At 40.0% G+C, this 27731-nt stretch overlaps 1 protein-coding gene across 3 annotated transcripts in view; it reads left to right on the top strand.

Annotated features, from left to right (window-relative positions):
* The first annotated feature begins 2069 nt into the window (after nucleotides 1-2069).
* pex5la (peroxisomal biogenesis factor 5-like a) overlaps nucleotides 2070-27731 on the top strand; it is a 107511-nt gene continuing 81849 nt past the window's right edge. For all 3 annotated transcript variants that reach the window (XM_036006879.1, XM_036006878.1, XM_031307077.2), the window contains exon 1: nucleotides 2070-2602. In XM_036006879.1, the coding sequence (XP_035862772.1) occupies nucleotides 2582-2602 (21 nt within the window). In that variant the 5' untranslated portion in view covers nucleotides 2070-2581. The remainder of the gene's footprint in view (nucleotides 2603-27731) is intronic.

Raw genomic sequence — 27731 nt, 5'->3', positions numbered from 1 at the left:
CACAATATGTTTTTTGCACTAGAAATATCACTGCTGATGATCAAAAAGGGGTGTCAATTCTTTTAATGATCATTTATCACAATTATTATAAACATCTGAAGAGGCACTATGTGTGCCTCTTCAGGTGTGATTCTCTCATCAAAGTAATTAAGTAAAGCCTGAGTGTCTTTATTCAAAATCAATTCACATAATATTCTTGCTTTAAACGCTGCCAGATGAAAACCTCATACCCGAAGGTTTTGTGATTTTAATTTTTTCAGACAGATAGCATGCTTGTCTATAATTAGCTCTAAAAGCTTTAAAATGAACAGGGCAAGTGGGATAACCACATTAGAGTGCGGATCGGGCTGCATTTTTCTGTCCGAGCCCGGCCCGCGTCCGACAGAGCAGTAACCGAACCCGGCCCAAGCCCGAAAGGCATTAAGATATTTATGTCCAAGCCCGACACAGTTTTTTTCTCATACTAATGACACATACGTTTGTTTGTGTGGAAAGCCCGCTTTTATTAAGCAACTGTAGGAAGGCATTCGGAAATGTCAACAGGTGAGCGCATCAGCGCACACGGAGCAACAAGCGCACGTTAACACAGGCATGCACCTACATAATAAGCTTTTTTAAATTTAAAATGTTCAATGCCTTATCGCGCTGATGTGACCGAGCCCGACCCGAACCCGAAAATCATTTCTAAATATCTGTCTGAACCCGACTCGGTTCAGGTATCCTTCCTCTAAACCACATACTTGTGCATTAGCTTCTCTACTTTAACTATATCCACACTCAATGTAGGATAATATTGAAGCTTTCCTCTCTTTACATCAATATAGTTTGAGTTCTTTAACCTCTGCGGCTTATGAAACATGTTCAAAAGAACAAGAAGGCTCTGTGAGGCTGTACGCAGACACAGCGGTGCTTTGTGCTAAATGCTAACATCACCATGCTAACATGTTCGCAATGACAATGGTAGCATGCTAATGTTTAACAGGTAATGTTTACCATGTTCATCATCTTAGCATGTTAGCATGCTAAATGTTGGCTAATTAGCACTAAACACAAATCACAGGGATTTTTTGTTTGCAGGTATTTGATATGTCATATGTATTATTTTATAAACTAAAGCATATATAACACAAAAACATTTTTGACCTGATGTTAGTGCTGCTGATTAAAGGAAATTGCCAATTAAATAGGATTCATGCATTGGGAAACATTGTCCATATATATATATATATATATATATATATATATATATATATATATATATAGACATTATAGACATTATAATGTAAAGGCAGAACAGCACATGTCAACAAGTAGCCAGCATGGAGCATATTTGATTAGCCTCTAGGTCAAGCTGGAAGTTTTATCTCAGGCTGGGATAATTGCAGGTAGATACTAAACATTACAGGTGTGCCATGGCTTTTCAAAAACTGTAAACAAACAGGACTCTAGACAGAAGATGAAAATGTCTTGTTTTAATATTTTCTCTTATTTTTTGGTGCATATAGTTTTATAGGATGAAAAATTGTTTGTCCACATGAGGCTGATTTTCTTAAGTACACCCACAATATTTCACACATTTATACCAGATAATGAGCTCTAGTTCTCCTACACAATTACTTGGAAACTATATGAATTGCATAGTTTTGGTTATATAATTGTTTCTTCCACTAATTGGACAACTGGGAACAAAATTAATTTGATCTTCACTGCAGACACCACACGTTTCAGCTTTTAGCCTTTAATTAGGAAATTGCACAATACAGTATGTTGCATAATAATATGCCAGAGAGAACTAATTCAGAAACATATGTTTCAACGATTGAAAATCAACAGAAATTAACAAAAATATGTAATGAAATTGATCCGAAGTTCTTTAAATAAACTTGCTATGTGTTGTTTACAGGACACAAAAGAAGAAGAAAAAATATTCTACATAACTACAGATGGATACTTTCAAAATAAATCTGGAATAAATGGTGTGGACATTTTTGGACACGTGTTTTCTGTTCTTGTGTGCCTCATTGTGGAGCACGTCAGCACTGGAGGAGGCACCAGAGGGCTGGGTCAGAGGGAGTTAGCAAACAGGAAAGAGAAGCGCACTATAAGAAGAGAACGAAACCCGAGGAGCGTCAAAACATTTAGAACACAGCCGAGAGAGGAGGAGAGGAGAGAGGGAGACAGAGGGGAGGAGAGATACGTGGAAAACGGCAATGCGTTCAGGATTGAAGACTTAAATCGCTGTGATCTATTTCCTACAAGGACAGCAAATGCTTGTACTTGTCATAATCCAGCGTCAGCACACTGGGAGGAAAGGTAAAAGTGAGGTCCGACGACGCACTCCTCTTGCGCCCGGCGCGCCTCGGTGTCCCCGCGCACAGAAATCCTGGATGAGCGCAAAGAGTCCGCTTCAGCACCTGAGGAGAGGACAGCTCCGCTCTGTGCGCTCCTCGGGACCTCCCGTCCGAAAACTCCGATACAGCTTTTAATGTCAACACTTCCAGTCTGACTCTCTGCTTCACAAGTCTGGAAGAAGTCTAAAGATCCGCTGACGGAGAGATCCGCGACTGACTGTGTGCTCAATATGTACCAGGGGCATTTACAGGTAAGAAGCCAGCGTATTTTGCTTGTTCCTTTTCCATTGAGAACGAACCGTTTCATTTGTGATGGAACGAATGAAGTGATGTGAACAGGGCGCACTTCTACATGCAGCCTAGTTCATACCAAGGGCATTTTTACACAAGGGATATGAGGTAATCACGGTTAGTCCTAGGCAAGTAGATATTTCTGCAGATCAACTAACTCTACGCTGACAACAGAGACATGTATGTTTGAGGGACGTTTGCTCGGAAAACAGCGGACAAATGGCCAAGGAACTTAGTCAGCTACAGTCTACATGATTTCTTATAGTAAAAAACAGAGAGAGAGAGAGAGAGAGAGAAAGAGAGAGAGAGAGAGAGAGAGAGACTAATGCACCTGCCGGTAATTGACAAATGTAAACAGGAGGTACGCCTATACCGGTTTAAGCAGGGCAGCCTTGACACTGGGGACAACGAGTCATTAGTTTTTTAACGTGCATGCTTATGCTCACGTGACGTCATGCAATCTGACGTCAATTTCCATATAGCAAACTGCAGTGGCTACTAAGAGACTAAAACTCAACCCAGACACCAAAAAGTGGGGACAAGAAAGCACAAAACGTTCGAAACATGACAGGAAAGCTGGAAACATAAAAAAATATATAAATAAATCTATATCATGCCTACATAATTTAACTGCTCTCCAGAGTTTTCCCAACACTGCACGTTTGATGTACAATAATCACACATTGTCATTTGGACACAATAAGCTCATAGTGGAAAACAATAACATTATTCAGTAACACTTCCTCAGTGGTTAATTATAGCCTCTTTTTAATGTTAGATGTGTGAATTGTTGGTTGACAGAGAAACTTCAGCTCCCAGACGGTTGATAGTGCAGCCTAATAAAAAATCACTCCTGAGTCAGTACTCGGGAGCATTAAAGACCAACAGTTAATATTTCACGATATATTACTCAGGCAGCAGTATTCATTGAAAATGCATGGAAAGGCGGTCAGCAGCTCTTTTCTGGATTACCACAGTCGTGTTTTTTAAGGGTCAATGAAAAGCCTGCGATACGGAGTCATGGTAAAAGGCATCATCTAAGAATAAATACATGTTTTATATTTTAATCTCAGTTTTCCATGTTCCATTCCATAATGTTTCAATTATCTCACACATTATATGTTCTTCATCACATGCATCCAAGTCATTACACTGTGCCTTGTTTAGATCATAACCGAAACAAGATATGGCTCCTTCTTGAATTCTATGTGGGGCTAATTTAGCAGCAAATGTCCAGTAAATGCAAAGCAGATGCTGTCGGTAATGGATCTTTTGCCACGACACTCGCTTGCATAACAGGTGCATTTATCTTGATGCTTACAACACTTTCTTCTTATAGTCAAGTCTGCATGTGCATATGAAATCAGAGTTACCTGAAATTTGTGAGTAATAAAGCCAGAACTTTGTCAGATAAATCATTGAGAGTTGTAAGTCTCCATAGCTTGGAATTTTAAATGAAGCTCATACTGTACACACTTCTTGATGTAACAGCGATGCAGCTTCAGTCAGTCGATCATAACCAGAGCTATCAGATTTCCTTCCTCAAAGTAGATACACTTGTAAGTCCTTTTTTATTACACAATTGTCAGTCAGCAAGATTTGTCAGCTTACAGTGTTGTAGCTCAGGAAGCTGTTGGCTGTGGAAACAAGATAAGGATGTCCTATCTCTTTTTGTCATGGTATCTTTCATTTGTTGACCTTCTCATTTCTCACTGACTGGGTGCATCTATATGTGGGTTAATGTGGCAGTATAATCCATGGAGCGTAAAGTATTTCCATAAACACTCTTTTTGCATAATTGCTGCAGATTTGCACACAATAATACAATTTTGGCATTAGTTTTTAACGAACAATGCCAAATCTTGTCCTGCTAGATTGGGCTTCTGCATGGGTAATATCTTCAGAAGTATCATAAGCTTGTGTGGATAAAGGTATTATCAGCATCTTATAGTAGTTACCGATTTGTGTTGTGCGTAAAACAAAGTGCGTCCATTTTTAGTGAGCAGAGGATCACCTTATTGTATCAAGTGTTAGAAATGACACTGATTGATGCAGTTAAAGAAAAGCAATTCAAAGGTGTGGATGTCAGCCTCATTGCTCTTCCTGTGAAGGTGCAACTGAAGATGCTGCGAGGCGAGCTGATTCAGCATGGCATCTTTATCAAAACAAAAAGCTACAAGAGAGTTAATGGGCCGAATATTTTATGCTTTGATGTACTACATATAAGAAAGACCTTGAGATTGTCTCCATCCATACTCCCTCAGATGGCACTTTCCCATTTTTGACATTATAGATTGCAGAGTAATTTTTGTGGTGGTTTCCCTGCTTCGGTATTCATGTTTACAGTGAATCTAATTATGAGAGCGCTTGTACTGTGTGCATAAAAGACATCCTGGATTAATGGAAGTGATGCTCCAAGGCCTTTGGATATTTGCTCTGTTAAGCATAACATGATTACATAATTTGATTACCGTATACCAAATTCCCCGGGTAAGAACTTGGATGGATGCTATCGTTGATCAGAAGTAGATCAAGCCTCATACGATCTCAGTCAGTACACACCATATTTTCATGAAGCTCCTGATTTGTTGAAACAGTTTGGTTTGTTGGGTGAAAGACTATTTGTTAAGAGATTGCCCTCCAGTACTCTGTAAGAGTAAATAGGCCACTGATACAATATGAAATTGTTGAGAAAAGAGTGCAGAATCCTGTTTTCTGTTCTGTTTTGGTGGTATCTATATTTTTGGCAACCGAGTGCATCCCTTTGTGATTTTGCTTTCTCCTCATTGTACACCAAAGCCCTATTAGATTCTTCCTAACCTGACTTCCTAGAGTCTTGATACTGACACATTAAAATGCAGTTAATTAGCATAATCAGATGTGTTTTATGGAATGCAACATAACATGTCTTACTGATTTAAAATATTCCAATTAATGCTAAAAGAAAATTAATTTGTGCTTAAATGAAGAGATGCAGAATAATCAACCAACAGAGCACAGCAATTAACCAGTTGACAGACAAGTCGACAGGGAATCACAACACCAGCAGGAGTCTATGCAAGCATGCACCTTACACCACAATACAAGCATTCATTAATCATAGTTGCACAGTTGATCAGGCGATCATTCTGATTTAAGTCTAGTAAAGCTTCACTGTTCACTGCACAGCTGTGGTGGTCAGCTACAGGCATGACATAGGGGTCTTTTCCCACAGAGACCGTTTCAAAGTCTCCTTGATTTAATGAACCATGGTCATGATTAAGAGTGATTTAATAGGCCCGACTATTTCAGGAGCAGGATAATGAGTGAAATCAGGTGGTATCCGGCTGGAACGAAAGCTCCACAGACAGTACTGCTCTCCTTGTTGGAGATGTGCAGTAGGGAAGGAAACTAAATGTCTACAAGATGTAAGAAGTCCAAAGCTGATCAGTCGCTGTAGTTTGGAGCACAGTTGATCCAGGGAAATTATGAGAAATGAGCACCACTAAAATGTTAACTAGAGAAAGGAATATATTTCCACACCAAAGGATAATTAGAAGGAACAGGCCATTGTTTAACAGTAAAGTTGCTCTGAAAGGTATGTCTGTGGAATCAAGAGTATAGTGGAGATACAGATTTTTTTTTCCCAACAAAATGTCAGATAGTGTTTAACTGAAGAGCAATTCACTTTTCAGCCTTTTTAGTAAAACAGGAACAAAATCTTACTTTAAAGAAGCTAGCTGCTTTATGCTTTCAACATACATAATCATGTTGTGGTAGAGGAATATAATAGGGATATTATTAATGTACATGCTCAATGCACATTATCTGACTTTGTGCTTGTGCCACAAAATTTGCAATAGTACTGTAAATTATATTAAATATTAATTTGAACGCTGTGTTTGGAGGATTTTAAATAACCTCACACCAAAAGTGCAAATTTGACATTACTCAGAGTAAGGCCAATATTGGCAAAGGAGATTTTCGGGCAGGGTTTGCAGCTGAAGTTCACCTTTTGACCCGATGACGATCCAATACGATTCTGGTATTGACGAAAGGCGGCAGTTATGATGTTGGTAATTTTACTGCAAAGAAGAAAAAAGTTAATTTGTGAATCTCTGAATGAAGTTATGTAAATTAACTGTACTCTTCGTCCTACCAGGACTTGAGTAAAAAATCTCAAGCATGGCAGAAAAGGAGAGGGAATACCAGGTAAGAAAAGGACTGTTTGTGATCATTTACATTCAGATCTGTAGCAAACTTATTGGCTGCGCTGGAAGGTTATGTACTGATCTACATTTTGCAAACGGTTCACTCTTACGAAATTTTGTCTGAAACCAGCGTTGGAGTTACTCTCGCTCCCTCCGTCTTTTTACAGACATTTTAGTAAATTACTGTGGTCACACGTGATATTATTTGAAGGTGCTTTATATACTGTATGTCTCTTTCTGCTCACAAATAATGAAACACATGTTAAAAGACAGTGATGTTTGCTGAATAAACCAGATAAACAACCTAAATGATTCCCATTGTGCTGTTGTGCTCACAAAGGTGGCTGGCATCCAGTCCGCAGTCACTGGTGACAGTGGGGGGCATAATGGGAATCCCTCCCTGGTTGGGTAGTTAAGGCTCTATAGAGGCCCTGAGCAGCTTGTGGAGCTCATAAAGCAGACTAGAGAGGGACTAAGAGGGATTCAAGCATACATCAGCAGCAGTTGTCCTATAAGCTGATTGTTTGTTTGTTGTTCTTGCTTACATAGCATGGGAATTTGGTCATTTTGCCATTCACTGCCATCTGCGCTCTCCTAACAACCATCCTATAAAATCATTAAAAATGAAAAAATGTAATAAAACCTGATCTGATCTTCATAACACAAGACTGGTGCATAGTCTGCTGCCCAGTGCCAGGAAGTGTATTCTACTCATGTGGATCTCTGATAAAGCCTCAAACCTAAATCAATGGTTGTGTACTGTGACAAACATCATCCCCTTTGAAGCCTTTTCCACGGCCTTAAAGGACAAACCCTTCACATTCTACAGGATTTGGGACTCTTTCTTTGACTACCTGGGATCTGCTAAGGCCCAGAGGTTGAAATTAGGACTGATGGATTTGGCCTGGAGGGGGGCAGGGGAATAGTATCACCCGTCATGGTGAAGATGCCTAGATACAGCATCCTGGATGCAAAGTTTGCTTTCCAATACATGCTCCCTGAAACTCCTTTCATTTATTTATCCCTTTTTTTTTTTCTTTGCTTGTTTGTTAGTCTGTTTGTCTATCTGTTTGTTATCTAATTTTAATGTTGGTCTCATTACTTATTGTTCTTAGCTGCCTGTCTTCACCCTGTGCTGTTTCAATGCTGTACCTGTTTTTCTATCGTTTTTGTCTTTTTGGTGCTTTGCAAAACTTGTTCAATAAAAAAATATGTTCGAAAAAAAAAAAAAATCTGGGGACAGATGTGGGTGTGAATGATGAAAGTGGATATGACAGGTGGGGATGAAGGCAAGGCATAGGAGAAAAAGGCATACATTATTGTCATGGTGCACAAACAAAGTCATTTTATTTTATGTTTATGTTTATTTCATGTACGCTTTAATCAAGTCTCTAATCTGTCCCTCAGCCATGATTTCACGTCACAAATTCCTGCTGTCTGACTGAGATTATGATCTCACCCATGACCTCCTGTGTCTCCCCCATACATTGAGCTACAGTTCATTATAGTCAAAGTTTGACAGTAGGAGTGTGTGTCTGTGTGCAGGTATGTGCGTGAGACTTCATGTCAATCTCTCTTCCCTGTTTGAGAATCCATGGACGAGATTGAAATGATGATATTGGCTTCCTGAGTATTCATGTCCCGTCAATGTGCCCCTCACAGAGCAGACTGTCAAAAATGTAAACTTCTCAGTGACTAATAAAGCTTTTAGACTAATTACTTAGACCTGTTTACAGCTTCCTTTTGACAACGATTCATAAACCCAAAGTGAAGCATTTATCCATTAAAGTGAAGTGAAAACAAAATTGTGTTTAACTAAAGTTAAACAATATGTTATGGTGTCTCTAATCTATGAATAAAAGTGTGCTCTGCTATTTCCCTCATTATTCAGTATATCAATATAGCCTAAAATGTAAATGCCTATTAATCACCTTGCAATAGTTATTGGCTGATCACTGATGCTCTGCTAGGTTACCACGATCCAATAAAGAAGGGAGATTGTTTTACATAGTTGATATTGCAACTCTATCCTTTTATTGATTATTATGGTTTGAGCCATATTATAGATTTTCTCTGACTGCCAATCATCATTAAGACACACTGCATCAGCAATAATTATAAATATATACATACATACACCTACTTAATGATCCAATGAAGTTACATTGGTTCATGGTTTGATGCGTTTGGTGTGGAAGGAAGTGATTTAAACCAATATGAATATTATTGATAGCCTAGAAATCTAGACGCACCCTAGCGGCAGCTAATTTAATTTGCAGCCAGGGGGGTCTAGGCACTCTCCGTTGGCTTGCGAGCTGGAAAAACCAAACTCTGGTCAGGCCAATCATATCGTGTATAGAGTCGGTGGGCGGGCTTATGGCTGCTGCTGCTGCTGGGAACAGCGGTCTTCTGGAAGACTTGGAGTTAAGCTTTTCTTTGAGAAAAGAACAAAGAACGGCACTGAAGTCATTCTTAAAAAAGGAAGATGTGTTCGGAGTTTTGCCGACCAGATACGGCAAAAGTTTAATCTATCAACTAGCTTCGCTAAATTCTTCGTTGCTCTGCCTTGTTGTTGCGCTATCCTATTGCGTGCAGAGAGAATTTGAAAGACAACCGTTTATCCCGCCCCTCGGATTGAGCTCCGTCAATGATGAGTTCCTTGTCAGGCTATATTATTGAAGCTTAATAAGCAAAAGCCCCTTTAACACCAAGATTCCGCAATACTGCCCTAAAGAATATCCACTATTACGGCAGATGTGTTTTTTTTACGCTGAACCAAACAATGCGTGCATAATGCTTTCCCAGGGTGTGATTTTAGATAGCATGCCAGCATTCCGGGAGCTAAAGAAGCGTGACGAGTGACACAACAGTGTCAGGGTCTAGTGTGAGTGTGTAGCTAAGTTTCCATCCACTTGTCAATCGAATTATTTGAAGTTCGGTAAAAAAACTCATGTGAATAAAGCTGGTGAAAGTGTGTTTCCATCCAACGGCTTTAAAGCGAATAAAAACCTGTGCGTAATGACGTCACATGCTGTTTTGCGGTCAAATTGGTATATCAAATTGATTTGAGACATTTTAAGGTGTTTCCATTTATTTTTGCACTGAATCGCACAACATTCAAGCAAACATTTGCGAACAAAGTTTCGCTAGACAAAATGGATCGCGCCATCTACCAACAAATGATCAATATTGCACAAGTTGTTATGTGCTTATGTGCCAGCCGACATATCAACCTATAATAAGAAAACGACGCTATCAACACATTGCTATGATGATGCAGATGCACGTAAATGCCCGACAACAACGGAGGCGGCCTGTGGTGTGGGAACGACAGCGTTATATTTTGCTCGTAAATTAAATTCAAAAAGTCTCTCGTCTCCTCATTCGTCCACTTACATCTGTCTTTGTTGACACCCGCCATGTGTGCAAACAGAGCGGAAATACTGGCCGGAAATGAACTAAAACTTCTTCTTCTTCATTTTGTGGCGGGTTGCAACCATAAAATGACCTAAAACTTAATCGCAATTCATTATTTATTCAGCAAATAATGTTTCCATCAGCGTTTATCGCATAAGCCGTATATCGATCAAGATAAAATCCGATGAGACCGAACGTATTTCTTTTGAGTCGATATTCATGAAATTCAATTGAATTTTACTGTTTCCATAAGGCATTTTTCATTCAATATCACTTAATTTGGATAAAAACGTGTGGATGGAAACATAGCTTGTGTGTGTAGTCCCGCCATGCCAACTGTCCTGCTATCGACTTAAAGGCAGAACAATTCCGTTCCCCCTATTCCGTGTCCGTATCTTTTCTACAGGACGGTGAGACAGAATAATGGCGCAACATTCCCGACTGTTTAAAAGGAGCTAAAATTACAGTCTTACAGATGTGCAGCTCACTCACATACTTGAAAGACAAATAATGGCGTCAGACTGTATGTTAGACGTGTGCTGCTTATTTAATGCTCAAATAAATACACACCTTTAAGTTTTGACAAAAAAGGTGACAAAGGATAAGTGTCATTTACACTATGGCAGAAACCAGCTCACAATCCTTACACAGCATTAGAAGTCTAAAACTGAAAGTCATGGGACCGACTTGGCCTTGACTTGAACCCCCCCCCAACACACCCCAACAAACACACTGAAGGTAAACCCATTTTTCACACTGATGAGGCAGACAATTTGAGAGACGGCCACCACAATCACACCACACACAAACACACACACACACACACACACACACACACACACACACACTAGGCTTTCTCAAACACAATGTCTGTATCTGGGAAGGGATATAATCAATGTAAAACACCCAAATTCGCAGCTTCACAGCTGCATCATTCTCTCTGCTGGGAGATTTCCTCTGGGTGTCTTTGTGCTCCAAGTCAGTTAACACGGCAGCCCCACATGGAGAGTCCCCCTGAGCTACTGTACAAAGCCACATTTTTCCTCCCACAAAAGTAGGACAGCCCCAGCATCTTTGTTACTGGGAGCAGAGGGCTGTGCAGAAGAATGGGTAGCCCATCCATCTCTCTCACCCAACCCATTCATAACAGTCATTCTCCAACTGGGAATTAATTTGCTTCAGAAACCAGGCGTCTCAGAGCAGGAGTGGAGAGAGCATGTGTTTGGTCCTCTGGGGGGATATGAGCTATCACGGATGAGAGCTGTTGATAAACAAATATGCACTTCGCCGTGGCAGATGTGAGCAGGATTTTCACCGTGATATTTAGGGACTTCCCAGTGATGAGTTAGTGCCTCCCCTCCTTTGTTAAGGTACTAAATATGCAGATTGTGCACTACGATTGTGACTCTACATCAGACAGTGGTACAAATTTAACTAAAAAAGATTATTAGGGCCTGAGCACCGACAGCGGCGAAGGCCCTATTGGAACTGAAGGAATTATTTTCTGCAAATGAATTGGCTTTTTGGGGGTTTAACATATTCAAAAACTCACCAAAATTGGCAGTCGCATCAAGTCTGGTGAAAATGTACGTATTTTAAGGGTTTCGGGAATAGGCGCACAAAAATGGCTCGCTAGCGCCCCCTACAAAGTTAAACAAATTGAGCCCCTGCAGTGCGTTTAACGTAGACTCACGAAACTTGGTACACATATGTCACATGTCGTGATGTACAAAAAACGTCATTGGAGCCATACCCTAAACCCAACAGGAAGTCTGCCATTTTGATTTCAAAGTTCGAAATTAGTGCGATTTTGGCCATTTCCACGTCTTACTTTAACGAACTCCTCCTAGATTTTATCCGATCAACTTCAAATTTGGTCTGTGCCATCTTAAGACATTAACGATGAAAAGTTGTTAAAAGAAAAACCTTTCGTCATAGGGCGTGGCCGTGGTGGGGCGGCCATTTTGTGCATTTCGCCATCAAAACAGGAAGTGGGTGTAACTTGAGTGTACATTGTCCAATTGGCTCGAAACCTTTCAGGATTCATAAGAGTCCAACCCTGAGGACAAATAAAGGCCGATATTTACTTAAAGCCATAGCGCCCCCTAATGGCAAGAGGAAGTAGGCCCAAAACACAAGGTGCTATACTTTAACGAACTCCTTCTAGAGATTTCATCCGGCGGACTTCAAATTTGGTCTGTACCATCTCAACACCTTAAAGATGAAAAGTTATTAAAAGAAAGACTTTTCGTCAAACGGTGTGGGCGTGGCGTGGCGGCCATTTTGAGTGTTTAGCGATGAATAAAGAAATTGTTGTAACTTGAGTGCACGTTGTCGTATCTGCCCGAAATTTCTCATGATTGACAAGGGTCCAGGTCTGAGGACATCTACAGTCCAAAATTTACTTTTGGTCATAGCGCCCCCCGCTGGCAACAGGAAATGTGCCTTATATGACAAACATCATCCGATTTACATGAAACTTATAATGTGTAGTCGACATGTGATACTGAGCCGCCCCCTATACTTTAACCAGGCCCACTTACTCAGGTCACGCCCCCTTTCATAACATTTGAACCGTTTAAGGTAGAGTCTTGTGTGAGGTGTCATTGAACTCAGCAGAGAGTTCCTTCTTCATTGGTGATGGTTTGGCCCGCCCCCTATGTTTAAGCCACACCCCCTTTCATAAATGCTAACCCATCTAAGGTAGAGTCTTGTGTGAGGTATCATTGAACTCAGAAGAGAGTTCCTTTTTAATTGGTGATGGTTTGACCCGCCCCCTATAATTTAGCCACGCCCCTTTTCACAGCTAATGAACTGTATGACGTAGAGTCTTGTGTGAGGTATCGTTGAACTCAGCAGGGAGTTCCCTTTCATTGGTGACGATTTGCAGTGTCTGAGTGCCGTGCAAATGCACGGTCGCAAGGAGCAGCATCCGCCAGTAACCCTGACACGCGCAGAGGCGCGAGGGCCCGTCCATCGCTGCTTGCAGCTTTAATTAGGGCCCAAGCGCCGACAGCGGCGAAGGCCCTATTGGAACTGAAGGAATTATTTTCTTGTAACTTGAGTGTACGTTTTCGTATCTGCCCGAAATTTCTCATGATTGACATGGGTCCAGGCCTGAGGACATCTACAGGCCAATATTAGGGGCTTTCCGACCGGAGGGATTTTTGCAGTTCTTAGAACTAAATGTTCCTAGAACACTTTTTTAAGTTCCTCTGGCCTCAGTAGCGTACTTTTTTAGCTCCTACTTCAGAGCAGGGTCTTTTCCCTTTTCCCTTTTCCTAGGTGTACTTGATTGGTCGAACTTATAAGTCACGCCCACTGCCAACTCGGAATTTGCAACAACCAACAACGGGACATTTTATTCTTATTCATCATTAAATTCACTTCTGACAATGTTTTAGGCGAGAAATTGATGCTGAATTGACAATTTGCTTCAAAGTTTTCGGAGTTCAGAAGCTCAAGCTCAAGTGAAGCGACAGCCAGCAAGCGCCTGCCCCGGCTTCTAGCTCGTCGCTCGGCCAGTCTTGCTCAGACACCTCGCTGTGAGCTGGAGGTCTCTCAGACTGCGCTCGTAAATAAGAGGCTTTTATTTCGCCGTTGACGGTTTGTTTGCTTAAATATCACAACACATGTCCATCATAAGATTAACGGGAACCTGTGGTTAACTGTCTTTTCGGAGTTAAACTCCACAAGCGTGTCCTGCGGCTCGCCGGCCGTCACACACACACAGTCACACACACACTCACACACACACACACACACACACGTCCACAGCGCTGCAGGCAGAGGCGGGGTCTGTTCCGAGTATAATAAAGCCCCGTCTGTGTTGAGCAAAACATTACGTGAATTACTACAAGAATGGACGTGCATTAATACAGGAAAAGTGTAAGAAAGAATATAAAAAATTATAAGAGAAACTTATGTGTGGTCGACATGTGATACTGAGCCGCCCCCTATACTTTTAACCACGCCCACATACTCAGGCCACGCCCCCTTTCATAACATTTGAACCGTTTAAGGTAGAGTCTTGTGTGAGGTGTCATTGAACTCAGCAGATAGTTACTTCTTCATTGGTGATGGTTTGACCCGCCCCCTAAGCTTTAGCCATGCCCACTTTTATAACTAATGACCCATTTGATGTAGACCCTTGTGTGAGGTATCATTGAACTCAGCAGAGAGTTCCTTATTCATTGGTGATGGTTTGGCCCGCCCCTCTGTGCTTAACCACGCCCCCTTTCTTAAATGGTGACCCATTTAAGGTAGAGTCTTACGTGAGGTATCAATGAACTCAGCAGAGACTTCCTTTTTTATTGGTAAAGGTTTGGCCCGCCCCCTATACTTTGACCACGCCCTCTTTCACAGCTAATGAACTGTATGACGTGAGTCTTGTGTGAGGTATCGTTGAACTCAGCATGGAGTTGCCTTCTCATTGGTGACGATTTGCGGTGTCTGAGTGGCGCGCAAATGCACGCAGAGGCGCGAGGGCCCGTCCATCGCTGTTTGCAGCTTTAATTTGGCTGTGTTTCTCCTTGAACTTTACTTTTATTATTAATGTATATCCTAATAGCAATAATACATTATTATTAGTGACTAATATGCCTATTATTTTTTCATTTAATTGGTTAAACATTTAGTCTATAAAATGTCAGTAAATAGTGAAAAAAGACCACATATTCCCAGAAGTGAAGTCTTCAAATGTCTTGTTTAATCCGATCAACAGTGCAAACTCAAAGATACCTAATTTACAAAGATATTAAAGAAAGAAAAGCAGCAACTCTTTGGCCCCACTATCAGCAGGACTCTAGGGATGGCAATGTTGGTCTGTTGGTGTCACGTCTGGTGCGAAGGCAGGCAAGGCTGGGACCCAAATGCAGTTTAAAGAGCTTTATTTAAAGACAAGCAAAACTTACTTGGAGCTATAATCCAATACATAAAGGAAATCCACGACAGGGAATGCAGAAACAAACAGAACGCACAGCAACAAGACGAGACGATCCGACAAGAGACAAGGGAAAACAGAGAGACTAAATACACAAGGTAATGAGGGAACGAGAGGCAGGTGACACAGCAGGTGGAACAAATCAAAAAAGGCGGGAAACAAACAAAGACAGGAAGAAAGCTAGACAAGACAAGCGAGACAAGACAGACTACAAAATAAAACAGGAAACCAAGCAAAACAGAGAAACAAGACTACACAATAAAACAGAACAAAATACCAAAACCCTGACAGTTGGACGGTCTACCACTGTGAAATACCACAACTATTAGATGGATTGCCAAGATTTTGTACAGACATTCACGGCCCCCAGAGGATGAATCATACTGACTTTGAAAATCCTGTCAAAGAGGAAATGTCAGGGGATCACTGACAGACAGAATCGTGTTAATTGTGGTACATTTCAAAGTTTTGGTTTATCTCCTACCAAATGTTTTAGGCTGCGATGTTCTTTGCACCAAAAAACGCCTCATTTTGCCACTGCTGACTGCTGTTTTACATCACCACCCCCCTTCAACTTTCTTGTTCACTTGTTTGTTGTATTTGGCTTCCAGTTTGTTCAAGCGTCCAGTTTACTCCCCTAGGACATGTGCAGTCGGCGCGCTTGTAGTGCGGACAGGCAGATGATGACTTGATCAGATGATTTACAGTAAGTCATTTCCTGCTGCCTGGTCACTTTACAGTTAATGCATTTTAAACAAACAGATACACATGCATGTTATGTTTGGCTCTCTCTTTGTGCTTTGTAGGATACAGCAGATACTGTAAACTGGATAGTGAGAACAGATCCACACATTGTGTGAGGTATATCCAAAGGCTACATGGGGAACACATGAAACACTGCTCTTGTCTTCATCATGGCTCATTCACATCACTGTTTTTGCTGGGAGAATCAGTTTTTACACCTGGAGCAAGAGATACTCATCTTTTGATTTGCCGACTCCCGACATCCTGCCACTGGGTTTGAACCTAGCAACTCTATCTTCACCCTCAGCCCTACACAATAGCTCTTCGTCTCGCTCTCGTCTGTGATCTTGTCAGGTAATTGCAGGATGCTCGGCAAAAAACAAAGTCTGCATATTATCACACCAATTAGTGTGTACCCACAAATACCAATCACTTCCCTCTCATGATCACCACTAATGATAATTTCTATGCTCTCTGTCACAGCTCTGTACTTACAACCTGAGTGCTACTACAGTTTACAGCAAAAACAAAAGCAAACTGTTTGCAGAAAAGTCGATATATAATGAAACGTAAACTGAAGCTGCTCTAATTTCCCTTAAATTACTTTCAATAGCTTTTTGCCACATAAACCAATACTTTGTCTCTCTCTTTGGCTCTCCTGTGTTAGGCTGAGGTGGAAATAGGAATCTTTGATGTTATTTGTACATGCTGAATGAAGGATGATGTGTGGAGAATAATGATACTGTAGCTGAAAAATGTGGCAATTTAACATTATTTGCAAAGACAGAGAATTTGTGAATGTGGAATTTGTTTAGTGTTTTGAGGCAGATGGGTTTATAGCAGTTGTTCCTCTAAGTGAAGAAGTAAAGGAGGCAAGAGGTAAGGTCAAGTTATACCACTTTCCTTGAGTTGTTCACTAACTGTATCTCAAATCCAGTGTAGTGTATTTAAGTGTCTATGCACCATACCTTTCTGTAGGAGTTTGTCTGTTGGAAGCGGGTGAGAGGGAATTGCCTTGCATTTCTATAAATACCTATGAGACATGCAGTTAATGAATTCTCTGGCAGCAGTTGAGGGCTGGGCTGCAGAGCGGAGCACAGAGAGGAGCTGGGAGTACAGATGGGATGTATGCAGAGTTCAAGGATACACCAGCTGAGAGGTCTAAAGGCAGGAAGGTTTCATTAGCATAGCAGGACCGACTCCTCGCCTGGAGCAGTCCCACAGGCCTCAATCTGACTGCATGTGCATCTCAGCTCATGCCTGTTCATTTATTATGTGTTTGTGATTTCAAGATGCACAGAAAATACCTGCGTGCTACTGCATGCATGTGTGCAGCTGTATGCCCATGAGCATGGGGTATGTTCACACAAGTGTAGGTAACAAGGCAAGTCATGGATGTGTGGTTCATTTTTTCTTCACATGACAGGCGCTAGCAGTGTGCCAGGGGAGAGGTCAAAGAACCCTGCTCCCCTCTGACTTCTCTCCATACATGCAGGGAATGAACAATGCTTCTTGGCAACCGAGAGAACGATGATAAATATGTTCTTATGATGATGCAAGCATCATGGGTCATCTCCTGAGGTCAATTTACCGCCTAAAATCACCTTTGTGTTCTACAGTATGGACAGAAAAAGATTGAAATAATCTATAGTTTCTTGCATAACTTTCGACACAATTGTCTGATTAATAATAATAATAATTAATTAATAGGTTTTGTATTGTAATCCTGTCTGTGACACATGTTGCATTAGTTGGAAATATCATTAAATACAATTAAATACCTGCCAGCAGAAATACAAACTGAACCAAGAGAGCTAAATGGCATCTGTGTTAGTTAGCTTTATCTATTTAGGATGTCTCATTGTGATCACAATTTCTTTAATTTTGTGATCTGCTGCTACATTATGAACCACCCACACCTCTCAGGTCATCTGGGACAGGTCTGCTTTCTGTCCCCAGAGTCAGAACTAAACAGGGGGAAGCAGCGTTCAGTTTTTATGCTCCACATATCTGGAACAAACTCCCAGAAAACTGCAGGTCCACCACAACTCTCAGTTCTTTTAAATCAAGGCTGAAGACCTTTCTTTTTGATGCTGCCTTTCGTTAAATAATTGTTCACTTCTACTGCACTATAACTTTTATTCTCGTATTTTATCTGTTTTTATATTTTTAACTGTTACTGAAGTTATATTGTTATATGTAAGCATATAATGAGAATTAAAAAGTAAGTCCAGTGAGACTGGCTGTTCTGGCAACGGCAAAGATTGCGGGTGGATTACATGTATATAGTAGGGCTGTCAAAATAACGCGTTAATTTCGATTAATTAATCTGAGAAAAAATAACGCGTTAAAAAAAATAACGCAGATTAATCCATTCCATATTTACGTTTGACGCGGAGCCGTTCTAGCCACCATTCGACTGTAAAATGAAGGAGGGAGACGAGAATGTGCTGCCTGGATCATTGATTGGAACATTTACTTGTAAAAATCTTCTTCCTGCCAACCCTGGCTACCGAAATCAGGTGCCACTGATATGTCTGCGCTTCTCTCTGTTGCTCTGAAGACGATACAGGTAACACAAACACCGCTGCATGTGACGCTAGTTAACACTATACTCGACAGCAGCTAACGTTAGCCTACCGCTAGCTAGTTAACACTATACTCAACAGCAGCTAATGTTAGCCTACCGCTAACTAGTAGCTGGATTAAACACGGTTACAATGCTGACAGCTAACGCTGAACGGTGTAAAGTTTGACTGTGTTTTACTGTAGAGGATTCAACACCGGTATGTAACAATCTGCAGCTGCCGTCGGAAAAAACAGCACAGACAGTGCGTTCAATGAAACTGGTAAACTACAGCGTCGTAGTGCATTTGAAGTTATTGTAAATGTCCTTTTCCCATCTCGTGGTTGTTTTTGTCGTTCAACAGCAATTTACTAGTGAAATAAAGTTATTGTTATTGTTATACATTATTATTAAATCATTTCATTTTGACCATATGGCCTTAGCAATAAACAAGCAGTCTTTAATGTCACCAACTGTTGTTTAGTACCCTTTTTTTTTCTTTTCTTTTTTTACTTTCTTAAAAAGTATCGGTTCAGGCACCGTTAATTACAGTCTTGTATAAAGTACTTGAAAGCAATACTTGAGTAAAAGTACAAGTATCTTACCAGAAAATGACTTTGGTAGAAGTAAAAGTCTCCTTTTAGAATATTACTTGAATAAAAGTCTTAAAGTATCTAATATTTACTGTACTTAAGTATCAAAAGTAATTTTCTGATATTACATGTACTTAAGTATTAGAAGTAAAAGTAAAAATTAAAAAATCTTTGATTATGAACTTTATGGCCAAAGGTGTGTAACGTTATCTTCATCACCACTGTCGTCAGGGTGATCATCGTCTGTTACCATGGCAGCAGAGCCTGCACCAGGTGCTTCCATGACACTATCAGTCATTCTGCTTCCTCCTCCTCTTCTTTAGTTTTGGCCTATGTTTTTTTGTTTTTTTTTTGCCGCTTGACAACAAACAGGCATTAGGTCACCAACTGGAATGGAGCGTGCATTATCTTGGCAATTTAGGAGCAATGATTCGCCCAACCTGCTTTTTTTCCAGTGTAACAAATTACTTCTGATTTTATTTTGTAGTAACGAGTAACTAAGATGCTTAGGGGAAATGTAGTGGAGTAAAAGTATACATTTTATTTAGAAACTGTAGTGGAGTAAAAGTATAAATAAAGTAAAGTACAGATACGTGAAAATTCTACTTAAGTACAGTAGTGAAGTATTTGTACTTCGTTACATTACAACACTGGTTAATTATGTATGCGATTAATTTCGATTAATTAATCACAGATTATGTAATTAATTAGATTCAATTTTTTAATCGATTGACAGCCCTAGTATATAGTGATGGCTTATACATTGTCCCACACTAGCGTCATAAAATCTTGTATTATCTGTTTTTATATTTTCCAGTTTTTAACTGCTCTTTAATGTTTTATGTAAAGCACTCTGAATTGCCCTGTTGCTGAAATGTGCTATACAAATAAAGCTGCCTTGCCTTGCCTAAGGAGAAAGACTTGAAAACAAATAACATACAACATGACAACAACACAGATCAGTAGCCACATCCTTAAGACCTGATCGACCCAGACTCGTACTGCCTGACCTGAGCCTGACCCAACCTGATATGCAAGTTAAACCGCTGCACCGCTCGTAATTTCATTGTAACATAGTGACAATAAAGGTTTCTTATCTTATACTACTTGGTTACAATTTACAAAAAAAAAATAGTCAGCTTTTACTGGGCAAAGTCGTTATTACCATTTGAAGAATTCTGAGCGAAACATGCAAATTGCTACTGGACTATGAAGGCGAGAGTTTCATGTGGAGAGTGAGCAAGCGATATGAAGACAGGGAGAAAGGAGGAGGAACAATGGGACCGCATTTTCAGTGGGAACAACTACCTTGAAGGAGATAAACAAGTGTTTCAATATGATGTGACATTTTAGTTATTTGGGAACAAATATGTTGAGGATGCCAAAGAAAGCAAAACAAAACAAAATATCCCACTATATATGTCCTTGTTTTATCTATTTATTTCTACAACCCTCATCTCTTGTGACAAGATGAATGTTGTTCTATTGTATCTTCCAATTCTTTGCTCTTTCTCAGCATAATCCATCACTGACAGAGGCAATGAGAGTATAGGTGTTTCTATGTTTGTATCAAAGGCCTGTGTGTCAGTTAGGGGCTTGCTGACAATGCTGTGGAGTAAGGTCTGGCTACACCACACATACATTCTGGGATAGGAGAAAAAAACACTGGGTTGTTTGCATTTCTTTAAACCAATCCCAATCGTATTGGGCGGCGCTAAGCTCCAGACACAGCAACGGTGGCTAAGCAAAATGGTCTTGGGAAGGAACTTGTTTTGGTGGAACATTTGCACCCCGCAAAAGAAAACGCCACATACAATATTAAATGAAATAATAGTTCACAAAATACAGTAACATGAGCTATATAAATTAGATGGATACATTGTTAAACATAATTTGCTCTTACCAGTGTATTGCCGTGTATATTTTGTCCAAAGCAAATCCCCACCAAATCGGTCTAAAAACGTCCCAGTTAGATAGTAAATGCCGTAAACATATACCTTGTAAATCTTTACAATTATTATTATTATTATTTTACAATTATCAGTCAGGCAATTATCCTGGACATGTACTTCCATTGATCCAGACTAAAGTAATATAGATACCATTCTGTTGCTATTTTGGGGTGTTCCAGCTGTGTGTGGTATGTTTGTGTCGGATCATCCCACACAGAAAAGTGATTACATTGATGAAGTTGTAGCCTACATTCTCCCTTGCCTCTTTCCCCTATGTCAAATAGGGAGACTCATTCAGAGATACCATATACAGTAAATAATGTCAAACCTGGGTACCTCAGTTTCTCAGGCTGTCATCACAATTGACCTTATTTCCTCAGGGGGCATTTTGTCTGACTGGTCTGACATTTTGTAAAGTGAGCAAGATGTCTTAAAATGCAAGTAGGCAAGAGCAAGAGAGAGGAATATGTTTTCCCTCTGCAAAGGTGCCACAAGAAGAAAGAAATGACAGTCAGTCAGTGAAATGGCACAGTAGGAAGGATGATGTGGCTGTACACATTCATGCTGGATTTATACTTCTGCGTTTAGGGGTTACAGCACACCTATACAGTGGCAACGATCATTGGCTATGATTCTGAATGAAATATTGTAAACATGGTTACTGTGGGAAATGTAATTTAAGTACAATAAGGCTCAATCACTTAAAATACATCTGTCATTTGTCATGTGTTGCAGTAGTACTATCAACGCAGAGCTATAAATCAAAACCTACACCATAGGTATCCATCTGGGAGATTCCCACTGCCCTCTACTGTTTGTCACTACGGAGCTCTACCAGGCCAGATGGGAGTTAAGCGCCACGCTCAGGTAAACCTTTATGTTTTTAGAGGTCAGTCAGTCCCAAGGTTAGATCCAGTGACTCTCTAATGGAAAACAATGTCCTCTCCTCACAGAAAGAGAAGCAAATGTCAAAGTACCAAGATGCTCCATTAAGAGTTTAATGTGTCCTTAAAAGTGTGTTTGGGTGTGGGTGTGTGCACCCTCATGTGGATGCTAGCATATACAGAAGTTTTAGTGTCTTTACGAGTGAAATAGAATATATCTGGAAATGTAAACAAAGCCTTTTGCACACACAGCTCTGACTCGCGAATTTGCTCTGCTAACTGCTCTGACCAACAAGTTAATGGTGAAGAATGGTTTTATAAGATGGGCATGGTTAGCTGGTTGCCACAAACATTGATTGGACAAATTATGTACATGATCCTGAGTTCAAGATGAGTAATACAAATATAACGTTTTACAGAAAAGTGAGCAATTTTGATATAAAAGATTTCTGACATTTCATACCATAATTTTGCCATTTATTTATATACCAAGACATACATGAACAATTAACACAGGATTGGAACTTGTTGGCTAGCTCATAAATGTATGCTAACCTAACTACTAACACATCTGATGTAATATTTAGGATTTATTAATGCAGCCAATTACACTGATCAAAATCTAACAGTAAAAAGTAACCCTAACCGACTTTCTATTTCTGGTCTACTAAAAAACTCCACTGTGATTCATCTTGTGAACTTTAAAATATTGTATCACAGGAATCTTTTTCGAAAATCTATTAAATGTATTTTAGAAATGAATGTCAAAAAGCAAAGTGAGATTCACTCAGGTTCATTTAGAGTTGAAAAAAGATTTATCTTGTTCCGGCTTCCAAAAGATAAGTGAGCTGTTGAGATAAGAGTTGCGTGTCCGCAGTACTTAAAGCAGCCAGTGAAGTATTTTCTCAGGCTTGGCAATGTTGTTTGTTTCCAGCTCAACTAGAGAGACATCTATACAGTCTGATGTAAAGGTCGTGCAAAACACTTTCGCTTTCACTTTTACGCTCAATTAGGTGCTGTCAGGCAGTGAAAAATGGTTCTACTGAAGAAATTCTAAATTACTTTCCTAAATTGACTGTACAACTATCCTCTTTGGCCACAGGCACTGCATCTCTGAAATAATATATATTTTTAAAATTGATCCGTAACCTCATTTTAGAGGAAAAACCACATGGTTCTGCTGAAAAAAGAAACACTTCAAATTAGTGAGATATTCATCTGTCTCCTATCACATCATTGCTCAACGTTGGAAATGTCTCTTCATGAGTTAAGATGACAAAGACCACTCAGGAGCGTAACCTTTCTACTTTCAACATTTCTCCATACCTACTCCGCTCCCTCACGTTACACACCTCAAGAATGCTATCACGTCAATTAAAGCTTATCCTCCAGCTATCATATGCCCCAGGGTAGTTAGACAGGCTGCCACAGAAAAGGTCAGTCAGAGCTTTAACAATGGTGCCGGGAGAAATAAAGACACAGAGAAGATAGAAGTGTGTTGTTGTTGAGAAAGATTAGTACAGTTTTGTGAAATTCACAAAGAATGTTTGGACTTGGTTTTGTCTACCTCACTTTTCAAACAGCTAAACGTAAAGCTACAGTTGCACAACTAAAACTTGATTAAGCTCAGGCAGTTTGTCAAGGGTTTGGGTGAGGTTTGGGCAAAATAATAAAAACAGCAATTTAATCAATTTCCCCAGAAAACAAACTATTGATTAATCTGTCAATCCTTTTTTTTCCTTTGGTCAATAAAATGTCAGAAAAGAGGGGGGAAAGCCCATCACAATATCCCAGAGCCCATGGTGAAGTCTTCACATTGCTTGTTTTGTCCGACCAAAACCCAAAGATATTAAGTTTCCTATAAAAGAGGGCAAAGAAAAGCTGCAAATATTAATTAATATTGGAACGACATGCTGGTACTGGTAGCATGACCAAAATTACTTAACAGATATCAAAATTGATTGACTCATCAATTATTTGACCAATCATTTCGTTTAATTGCGTAATACTGTACGGAGCTGAAGGGATATATATTCAGTCATCTACCACCCAAACGTTCTTTCTTTCATTTGTATTATTTTAAAGTCAAAAGTACCTCCTCTCTTACTTTGTGTGCACAGATCCTGTAACTTGTAATAGAAGATTCATTAACTCCAATCCATCCTTCTAATAACTAAATCCATGCAGAGATATTGCTCCTCATATCCATGACCAACAGCGGTGAATGCATTTGTAAAATCAAATTAGCAACTCCAGGTATCCAGAGTCATGCATAATATAAATACAGTAAAAACACCAGCAGGTTCCAGTGCCATAAATCCTGTCGGAGCATTATTAGCATTATTTTTTTGTTAATGTAAATCAGTGTGTTGTGCACAACAGAGGGTGTGTTCATGCTTTGAAGAGCGAGATAATGCATGGCATTTTCACTGCGCTGTTGGCAGCCTCTTTTCCGGCCAACAGCTTTAACTCCAATAACAGACTGAGACTGTAATAGAAAAATTATATATTGGAACTATCAGAGACGAGATGGTTGCATCTTCACAGCATGGTCATTATTACAGTTTGTTCCTCTCTACATTCATTTGCTGCGCAAAGTCTTCGAAAGGCAGCCTTCGAGATGGAAACTCTCCAGTCTGGCAGAGGGTGAGAGATGGTAAGAAACTAAGCTGTATGACGTGATTACGTGTGCCTCACAGACCCTTGTGTAATCAGAACCGTTGTCCACATCCAATCTTGTCTGAAGAGCACCCTCCACACACACACACACACACACACACACACACACACACACCCCAATCTAGATGACCAGCGTAGAAATTGTCCTTTGATGATGAACTACTCAGCGTGGTGATTTGAGTTGGAAGTCTGACATTTAAATAAAGAATGCTACAACAGCAGCATCTGTCCCTCATCAGAAATAACCACTTTAGTCTACTTGAGTGACTCAACACGAGAAAATCATCAATCACAATTTTGTTCTGCATTGATGAAGGCAGCTCTTTGCACTGATTGGTAGGTCATGATGTTTTTAGTCTGTTATTATCAAAAGTGTCATGTTTAAGGGTCCAAAGCCAGATCAAACAGGTCTCATGATTGATGTAAGTAATGGCAACAACAACTAGATAATAAAAATAAAAAAAACTGAAAAGAGCTGTTTCAGTCTTCAGTTTTAAAAATAGGAACCTAAATTGGCCACACACATGGGGCTATTGTGGAATTTGAGATCTCCTGATCGATGCTCAGGCACAAAGCCAGCCTCTGCTCCGAACTTGTGAATGTTGTGTTGAGGAATCCCTGCCTTTTGTCCTTAGTGAATATCTGTTTCCATGCAGTAAACATCCTTCTCACTTACTCATGCAAGCAACTAATAATTACAGTACTAAGTTAACCCATGCGTTAAAGGACATTCTTTGAGGTCAGGTTCCTTCTCTGTTTTAGCCACAGAAGAGGAAGGACTTGGAATAGTAATCATCACTCCTTTGTCTCCACAGCATGTTGAATGTGATGCTTTTGTCAAGAAGTCTAAACTGGATTTTATTGTACAAGCACATCCTAGTATACTAAGGGTGCAAGATTCAGAAAATGTCACGATTAGATATAAATTTTTAGGCTCAAGATTCGATAAAAAATCGATTTTCGATTCAAAGACGATTCTCGATTAAAAAAAACGATTCACAGTATGTAAATGTAGTTACTTTTCCCATGTGATTGCAGTAGACCAGGGGTCACCAACCTTTTTGAAACTGAGAGCTACTTCATGGGTACTGAGTCATACAAAGGGCTACCAATTTGATACACTCTTCTGAAATAACAAATTTGCTCAGTTTGCCTTTAGTTATATATGATTATTAATGATTAATGATACTCATCTATGTGAAGACATTGATTATGTTAATGATTTCTCACAATAATTATCAACAATGACTTAAAACATAATTAATTCAAGTATAAAATAAAACTGTTAAATAAAAAGAAATTTTCGTTCAGAGTTCGGTGGGAGTTTACAGCATTGAAAGAGAGTGCGTTGGTTGACTGGATGTTAGGTACTTTAGGTTGTTGTTCGTCCACGTCTTTAATGTTAATCTCTGGGTGATGGCGTACCATGTGAGTTCTCAAGTTTGTGGTGTTTCCAAAATACTTAACTTTCGCTTTGCAAAGCCTGCATATAGCATGATTCCTATCAAGTTCCGTCTTCCCCTCGAGGTTATAAAAGCTGAAATATGCCCAAACTCTCGCCTTCAATGAGGATGGAGCAGGTTGAATAATTCTTTCTGTGAGGTTTGCCATTGTTTGCGCCGACTGAACTACTTCTGCTGCACTCGTTCTTCTTTTGATTGTAACAAGAGTGCCCAGGCATCAGTGTGAATTCGACGCAGCGCCATCTATGGGAATGGCGAGCTAAACTCATTTCAGGACAATAGTATACACGCCATTACAAAACAAAAAAAAAAAAAAATGAATCGATTTTTGGAATTCTATGAATTGATTTTGAATCGGTAGAGCTTAAATCGCGATCCGAATGTGAATCGTTTTTTTTGCACACCCATATAGTATACTGTAATCTGGCATGGAAGGGCATCTGTAGAAGTGGGACTGTATGTGTGTTTGCCAAAGGGTGATATTATAATAGATTATCCTAATTACATGTGATGCTAATGGGCTGCTTTGCACTAATTCATTGTTTGATGATGAATAAAAAATAATGCTATCTTGGCTGGCTGGTGTGACTGACTGCTGGTTAGTTTTAAAAGTAGTTAGCGTCAAAGACAAACATCTTGAGGGGAAAGACAAAAAGGCACAAAGGGTCTAAATCTGCTTAAAAAGCTCTCAGGACAACAGCAAATGAAACCCAGTGAGCCAGTGGGCAGAGAATTAGAAATAACTGGCAATAAAGCTGCTGTCAGTATCTCACCTTGCACATCTGCTCTGCATGAATGGCCATGGTCTCCCGAAAATCTGTTTTTGTTATGTTCGGCTTAGTGCTAGCAGTCATATCGGGACATCAGTCTTCTTCTAAAAAAAAAGCTCAGGGGGAAAATCCAGTCTGGTCTGAGTTCTGCCAAAAGATAGAAGACGTAAAACTGGCACTGCTATGTGATGCTGCCTTTACTTGCAATAAATGGCGTTAGGCCACAGTGACCCTTGATCAGAGTTTGATTTACCGGTACTTTGACAAATTTCAAAAGGGATTACTGCTGATTTTAAGTAAAGACTCTTAAAACATTTAATCTGATGCCAGATGCCAAGACTAAACGGTGACACATCACCACTACGTTTTGGCTTTGTGAAAGACAGAGAATCATGGCTGTGTATTGCGCTGTGTGGTAGTCAGTGATGCCTTGCCATGTTGAGTTAGATGGCATCCTGCCTCCATTGAGATCAATAGTACTATGAGAGGACATTTATCTTCTGATGGATTCCTTGTGATTGTGGTGAACAGGGTAATGAGCTGCCAGTGGGCGTCTCTCCCTCTTTCCGTCTTTGTCACGGTTTCTTTTTATAACACACAACACACAACACACACACACACACACACACTCTCTCTCTCTCTCTCTCTCTCTCTCTCTAACATCCACACATATATACTGAATGAGAAGAAATTCCTGCCCATTGTAAAGCATTCTTATAAAAGAGAACCATATATAATAGCTGGCAGTTCCCATTAAAGGCATGCACCTCTCTATGGGTCATGCCTTAAGTTTGATAGATTTGTACTATTACAATGTGATGATCACAATAGAGCCATTAGATGGTTGACTGCACCCTTTGTTAAAATGAAATGACATTGCATGCCTTGC

The sequence above is a fragment of the Sander lucioperca genome, chromosome 11 (assembly GCF_008315115.2).
Source record: "Sander lucioperca isolate FBNREF2018 chromosome 11, SLUC_FBN_1.2, whole genome shotgun sequence".
Taxonomy (NCBI): domain Eukaryota; kingdom Metazoa; phylum Chordata; class Actinopteri; order Perciformes; family Percidae; genus Sander; species Sander lucioperca.
The sequence above is the reverse complement of the archived record's forward strand: the minus strand, read 5'-3'. Positions and strand labels throughout refer to the sequence as shown.